The 7,876-nt window shown below is 36.3% G+C and overlaps 1 protein-coding gene across 1 annotated transcript; it reads right to left on the bottom strand.

The window, feature by feature from the left end:
• Positions 1 to 5,868: 5,868 nt before the first annotated feature.
• On the bottom strand, positions 5,869 to 7,618 carry LOC127942680 (complement factor D-like). Its single transcript, XM_052538553.1, has 5 exons — positions 7,389 to 7,618; positions 7,012 to 7,150; positions 6,775 to 6,913; positions 6,392 to 6,646; positions 5,869 to 6,289 (listed from the first exon to the last, which is right to left on the bottom strand). The coding sequence occupies exons 1-5, from the start codon at positions 7,447 to 7,449 to the stop codon at positions 6,140 to 6,142; spliced, it is 744 nt and encodes a 247-aa protein (XP_052394513.1). The 5' UTR covers positions 7,450 to 7,618; the 3' UTR covers positions 5,869 to 6,139.
• Positions 7,619 to 7,876: the final 258 nt, after the last annotated feature.

Genomic DNA, 7,876 nt, shown 5'->3' with positions numbered 1-7,876 from the left:
AGACATAACCACGTATCAGCAAATTATCTCCTGTATACGAGGTGGATGAAAAGGGCAGTATGGACTCTAAAACAAAGGATTCAGATGAACCCGTGTCCCGCAGGATTTTTACAGGCACTTTTTCTGCAGAATCAAGCAATCCGGCATAACCTTCAATAACAAAAGGATTAAATGTCGGATTGCTCAGGAGATTTATATATGGCCAAAACCGCTAAAGCAACAGGTTTCGCAGGCGGAAATTTTAAGTTGGTTTTGGACGTTTCTCATTTTTTACAATGGACACAAATTTTTCCAATGATCAAATGTATGACAATAATAACACACATTATTCTTATCTTGTCCTCCAACAAATTAACAATGAAATATACCAGGCTGAGTGGATTTATGCCACGGTTCATACCGACTAGGTCCTTCATACATCTTATTACTGGCCGAAGTTTTATGAAAAATAAAAGTTCTCTGCTGAAACAGCTGCTTCATAAGCAGCAAGAGATTTGTGTAAACTTTATTAACTTATAAACCATACTACTGTCAATTCATCTAAAAACTCAATCATAAAGAATCAATATCTGCAATCGATCAATATTACAGTTTAGGCTAAACAAAAGTCTAACACTGACAGTGTGACAAAGTGGCGTGACATACAGCCAGTATGGTGACTCAAACTCAGAATTGGTGCTCTGCATTTAACCCATCCAAAGTGTGCACACATACCGTGAACACACACACAGAGCAGTGAGCAGCTATTTATGCCGAGCTGCCCGGGGAGCAGTTGTGGGTTCGTTGCCTTGAGGCCCTTGAGCAATGTGCAGCAGTCAAGACAAACTCATCAGAAATGAGGAGTCCACAGCAGTTAATATGTCCATTTCTCTGAAGAGAAACCGTGTAATATATACAATTCATTACCACAAATATATGAATGGAATATATGAATGATAGAGCAACATTATAATACAGGTGACATATTTTTATAAGCCTATATATACAGCATATAGTCCGTTTAGAGGTCCAATATAGAAAGCTTGTGATGGTGACCTCTGCTGGTGAGTGTAGGGAATTGCAGAAATGACATTCTAGACTTGTTTTAAATAATCTTTGTTTATTCTACTTTGGGAGACAATGCAATCATTTGGCATTTATACACTTTGTAATCACAAAACAAAAGACAGGTAAAGAAAGGGGTTTCAGACGTGAGAAAGACACCAAGCTCCTCACTCCCCCTAAATGTAGTTTATGAATTATTTTAAGTGTGCTCCCATTTACCATTGTTTGTTGAATTTTCGTGGCCGAAATCATGTTTCAAGTTTAACTGCTTCCAAAACAGCAATGTTACCACCTCCATGGATTCTCTGTGGATTTTAAGTTCACTCGAGAAGACAGCCACCTGGTCACCAGGGGCGGACTGGCCATCGGGAGCACCGGGACATTTCCTGGTGACCTGACGGTCATTCTGGCATGCAGACTGCCGCTGTGCAGTCCATCAGCCTGACGTGTAAAAGGCTGGTATGCAGCTGCCAATTAATTTACAGAATTATGAATCAGGCAATCGCGGAGTGAAAATGACACCACCACATGATCCAACATCAGCGACACACTGATGTGTCAATGGCTATTGGCTACACCTTTAATACATCCAGAGGCAGGCTATACCTTAGAAAAATGTGCAAAAAATGAAGCGTAAACGCAAAGGAGGAGCAGAGAGGGAACATATAAAAAAGGGAAAAGCCCTGGTCACAGTCACAGCAAGTTGCTGCAAAATCCCAGCCATCTTCGCCAATAAGAATTACATTTACATTATATTCACGTAATCATTTGGCAGACGGATGCTTTCATCCAAAGCGACTTACAATGGATCAAATCTATTCTAAATATATATATATATATATATATATATATATATATATATATATATATATATATATATATTATGATAGAAGTTTTAAAAGAGCATTTTGCAACATCTTAATGATAAAATTGCACACTGTTTAACAGATGGGGAGACTATTTTTAGTGCCAGATCTGACCAGACATTTAGATTTTCCATTTCTAGCCTACAATATGTAGCCTAGTCTACAATGCTTATTCATTGATTTATTTTTAAAAGATGATGAACGAAGCAACAGTAGCACTAGTGCTGCAAGAGCTCCTGCTGTTGAACTAGAGGGGTGGACAGTTCAGCTTTTGAGTCAGAGCAGGAACCTTCAGCTAAAGTTTAAGCTATAAGCAAAACTAAACATGTAGGCTATACTCTTAGAAAAATACGTGCTTTTATGATTTATAAGATCATCAGAAGTAGGTCTGTAATCATGGGGACATACAATTGATAGCTGCACAATAAATATAAGTATAGATTATTGAACATGCTTATTTCATATTGCAGAGAAACTAAATGTGCAGAGTGAGAGAGAGAGAGAGAGGGATTCAGGGAATGACGATAGAGTCAGTGAAAGCCTACAACCAAAGGATTTGATTTATTTTTTATAAGTACCACCCAATTCAAACAACTGAAAGAGCCATTCCTGACGTATTCCACTGAAAAGATGGCACAAACAGGAAATGGCTGACATACAGTGAAAGTAATCACTCCCTATTCTTTCTTAGAGTCAACAAAGCAGACATCCATAGCCTTCTGACTGATACGCAAATGACGTTCATCGAGACCGGGTTAGAAAGAAGAGGCAGGTCTTGGAACATGTGATTGATGTAGTGAAAGTTATTGGTAAATGTGGGCAAATCTACAGAGGGCACAGCCATAAAGATACATACTGTATGACCTTAAAAAACGGGATGGGGGAACAGGTCCCCCCTATCAGAGGGTTGTCCTCCCTAAAATGGTCATTAAAATAATGCTGTGTATCGTAAATAATAATGTTTTATACTTTAAATAATTATGTAAGTAGTAAAACAACACAAACAGGGTAAAAATGCGTTTTAAGTTTTGTAAGTTATTTAGTACATTATTATAACTATATAATAGAACTTTAGAAGTTTATATTCTTACAAGTAAATTTTTTGCTGGATTATTTGTGTCCCCTTCAAAAATTGCTCTTGAGAAATGTTATGTTTATTGTCCCCCCCAAATATTAGATGAAATTTACACCCCTGATAGTCTGGAGTGGGGTTCTGCTTCTGTGCCATTCACTATACCCACATTCACATGAGCTGAGAGAGTTACTGCTGTCAGTCAGTTTAATCAACACGTACCAATGAAATCATCTTAAAAATCAGTATAATGCACTGTTTTATAATGAGTCTCACCAGTGAAGTTCAGGTGTGACAGCAGAGAGGCCAGCAGGAGCAGAGAGATGATGGTCATCATGAAGACAATCAGTGAGCTCTCACTGACAAAACACTGTATAAATATTAAGATGGATGGAGACATTAAGCTGCCCATAAGTTTTTTTTTTTTTTTTTTTTTTTCAGATTTTGGTATAAGCAGCACAACGATGAGTAAATGTTGTTCTTGTTAATCCTCATGGTCTCATTTTCAGGCCACGGATGGTTTGGTTGTATTAATTCTAGAAAAATACATTTTGGTACTTCCTGTTCATCCAATGTTTGTGAAACATGTACAGTTAATGTCTCAGTTGTTGAAGTCAATAATAATAGAAATATACAAATATTTACAATTGTTCAGAATTTTACTGGGGAAAGAAAAAAACTATTGAATGTGAGAGGACATTTCTTTAGACGTCCAATTTAGAAAGCTGGGGATCAGGGCCAGCCCAGGCTCTGTTGGTGCCCTAGGCGAGATATTATGTACGATAATACAATGTTAATTTCTACCTTTATATATATTTTTTTCTTCTTTTCATCGCTTCCTGCCTTGTGCCCCTGATCATTTATATATAAATATATATATATATATATATATATATATATATATATATATATATATATATATATATATATATATATATATATATATATTTTAGAAATTATACTTTAAGAGCACATTAATGGAAAAACTACAGGTATTTTAACCGCGTGCTCTATGCATAATTAATTGCGTAATGATAATGTATTATAATGTGTTAAAAATTAGTCCAACATTTAATTGTCAAATCTTTTGTCGTAGATGTCAATTTTATTTTATTCCAATAATATTATAATAAGTTTGATGATTAATCAGTAGCCTACTAAAATAATGTTAACTGTCAGAAATTATTTTGCTTAATATATATGGATGTAGGAACGCATGATGGTCACAAGAGGGCGAAAAAGAAATTCCTGCAGCGCCCCCCAGTCATTCTGCACCCTAGGCAACTGCTTAAGTCACCTAAGCCACGGGCCAGCCCTGCTGGGGATGGTGAATTCAGTGAATCTAGTGAATTTTGGGAATTGCAGAGATGACAAATAAATTCAGTTATTCCGCTTTGAAAGATGATGGAATCTTTTGGCATAAAATTGAATAAACAATTTATCTTACTTTTTTGTCAGATATATTTAATCTCTGACATTTCGTGAACAGATGGAAAGACCTCAGAGAAGATATACCATACACCTGAAATGAGAAATTCAATAAGAATCCAGGCTATCGAGTAGGCTACGGAGGAGGATTAGGGGGACAGTTACCTAGGCCGCAAATGACAACCCATTCTCACTCCCAAGGCGTCAAAAACTGAAACATGGTCAAGCGCCTCTAACGTCACTATAAAGACACCAAATGTACCCCTCGGCCTCACTATATCGAAGTGATATACTCATCATAGCTGTTGAGCTCGATTTTGTAGACCTGAAAAAGAAGGACAGCATTATCATGCAAGCAATCCTGTAAGACAGAAAGGAAGGAAATAAAAACAAAAAAACATAAAAGCAGCCTCTATAAAGATGCTGTATAATTAAATGTTAAATGCATCCATTATTAAAAGCAAGTCATTAATGGCAAGCTATATTCATATGAATTTGTTTAAAATGATTACATGCTAACAGGATTGTTATCAGTAGTGTAACTGATATGGTTCTGACAAATTAATCAAAGATTTGATATACCACTCAATGGAAACATAAATGACGAGGTGCAGACAGATATTAAGACTTTTATGTGCGACTGTGTTTAGGGTTCATACTAATGGGGCATTTTTGAGACTTTAACCCTGTCCAAATACCCACACTTGTGGTCTTGGCCACTTGAGAACGTGTGTATGTGACAGTGCATGCACAAGACTGTCCCAGGTCTTTGCAATGCTAAAGCGCAGTGCCTTTAACATTGCACATTTAACCCACACTAAAAGTATATTTATTTTGTACATCATTTGCAACTTCTTTTTATCACTTAATTAGGAGCACCACAAATTAAATTGTCATCTTTAATAGATGTGCTTTGGACAGCCACAGAAACAATGTGCACTGTATCAACAGTCGTTTCAGCATTTGAGGGGAAAGGAATGTCAAATGGTGATGGAAAAAAGCGTCAATTAGAAGAGTGCAACTTATTCTTATCTTTATACTCCACCGAAAAGTCAGTTTAGGAGAAACTTGATCACAGCAATATACAATATGAGGATGCACAGTGCTGTTATATTTATTTAATTGAGTCATTTATAAGATGCTTTTATCCAAAGCGACTTACAAAGGAGGACAACAAAAGCAATCAGTTGTAATATTAAAATAACTAAAAACAGTTCCAGAACTAAGAGCTAAAACCTAAAAAATACTACCTATGCACATTTTCAAAATAAAGAAATTAGATAAAAATTACAAATGCATGCAACTAAATTTCAAAACGTAACATTTATATGAAAAACAAAAAATAAAGCTAAAAACAATAAAAAAAACAATAACATTTTTCCTTCTTCTTTTTTTAATTTCCATTTAGACTGTTGAAGTATTAAAATAACTAAAGAGGAAATTAAACTAAAACTCAATAAAACACACTTTCCTTATTTTTCTCCACAACAAATGCCCAAGCAAGTGCAGACACTGACAAGATACGCGATACAGAACAAGACCAAACACAAATATAAACTAATATAAACTGATCGCATGCTGCATTCATCCAATCAATGACAGTGACACTGCAACCTCCACAAAATATTGTGTGTTTGTGTGTGTGTGTGTGACAATGAAGACACTTCATGATTTACGATTGCAAAGTGATACTTTGATTGAAAGAGGTCATGCAGAAAAATCCAAGAACTTATCTAATTTTGATGTTTATCCATGGAATATATTCTGAAATCTTAATATACACATTGGGTTTCTTGGGTGAATTGCAGAGTGAGCTATCTCCAAAAGCTGTGACACCAATTGCAGTGTCTCCACAAACCAAAGGACCTCCAGAATCATACTGTTAAGATAAAAGAGAAATAGTCAATGACATACATTGTATCAGTTGAAACTCAGTTCATAAATTAATGTAAGAAGTGTGTGAATCATCTTTAGTACATACACGGCAGGATCCACCATGGCCATGTGCGCACATCATCTGTGTTTGTGAGAACTCCATTCCCCACCTCTTGTGACATTCACTTTCATTCATTATACACACGTTTGCCTCCATTAGACGATCGCTCTTTGGGCCTTCAATCTCCAGTTGTCCCCAGCCCGCAACACTACAGAAAGTGTTTGTCTTAACATCTTCTCCATTCTTTGGTAATGAAATCGATTTAACATAGTTGTTGTTAATGTTGACTTTTTCCTGTAACTGTAATTCAAAAACAACTATTATTAACAAACATATTTAATTTAATTATATGTTATAAGCCTGAACTGCAGTTGATTAAACTGCCATTTGTGAAGTTGAGAACAACTAAATGTATCACAGGTTGTTACCTTCAAAAGCATGATGTTATTGGAAATATAAAAACCACTATAGCTTGGATGTTGGATGTAGGACTTCACTCCAATATGATCTGAATTCTTAATTTTCTTTAAGTCATGAGCACCAACCACAACTGTCAGATTCTCATTTCTGTTGAAAGAGAAAGTAATGATACTCAGTTTTATCTTACAATGCACTGCCGTTACAATGCCAGCCAAAATGATTGTAACTAGATAAAAACCCCTCACCTGTTCCAACAATGTGCAGCAGTCAAGACCCACTGATCAGAAATGAGGGATCCACCACAGACATGTATCCCATTCGATTGAATAGAAACCATGTAAGGTCTGGAGTGGGGTTTTGCTTCCCAGCCATTCACTATACCCACTATACCAACACATGAGAGAGAGAGAGAGAGAGAGAGAGAGAGAGAGAGAGAGAGAGAGAGAGAGAGAGAGAGAGAGAGAGAGAGAGAGAGAGAGAGAGAGAGAGAGAGAGAGAGAGAGAGAGAGAGAGAGAGAGAGAGAGAGAGAGAGAGAGAGAGAGAGAGAGAGAGATACTGCTGTCAGTCAGTTTAATCAGCACATACCATTCATAATTAATGCTGTTTTACAATGAGTCTCACCAGTGAAGTTCAGGTGTGACAGCAGAGAGGCCAGCAGGAGCAGAGAGATGATGGTCATCATGAACACAATCAGTGAGCTTTCTCTGGCAAAACACTGTATAAATATAGTTTGAAGGTGGGTGGAGACACTTGGTTTCACCTACAGGTACAACCTATACCGCCATTTTTCTTGCAAAAAGAGCAACACAGTGATGAAAAGATATTGTTCCTGTTGATTCTTCTGGTCTTACCTTCAGAGAAAAGCATGTATGCATGCATTTTGGTTCTTTAATAATTTACAGTTCATGATACATCTGCAGTTTGTAAAATGTCTTTCCTAAAAAGCCAAGATCTATTTAGATGCAGGATGCTCATTCTGATATTTCTCTACTTCTTATGTCATGATGACTAATAGACATGGAGCGATAAGTAAACTTAATCAATGCATATTATTAAAGATATTATCGTAGCTTTCTAAAATTCTAGATTTTTTAATATGATTCTATTTC

The sequence above is a fragment of the Carassius gibelio genome, chromosome A22, assembly GCF_023724105.1.
Source record: "Carassius gibelio isolate Cgi1373 ecotype wild population from Czech Republic chromosome A22, carGib1.2-hapl.c, whole genome shotgun sequence".
NCBI classification, from domain to species: Eukaryota; Metazoa; Chordata; class Actinopteri; order Cypriniformes; family Cyprinidae; genus Carassius; species Carassius gibelio.
This window is presented reverse-complemented; position numbering and strand designations above follow the sequence as displayed.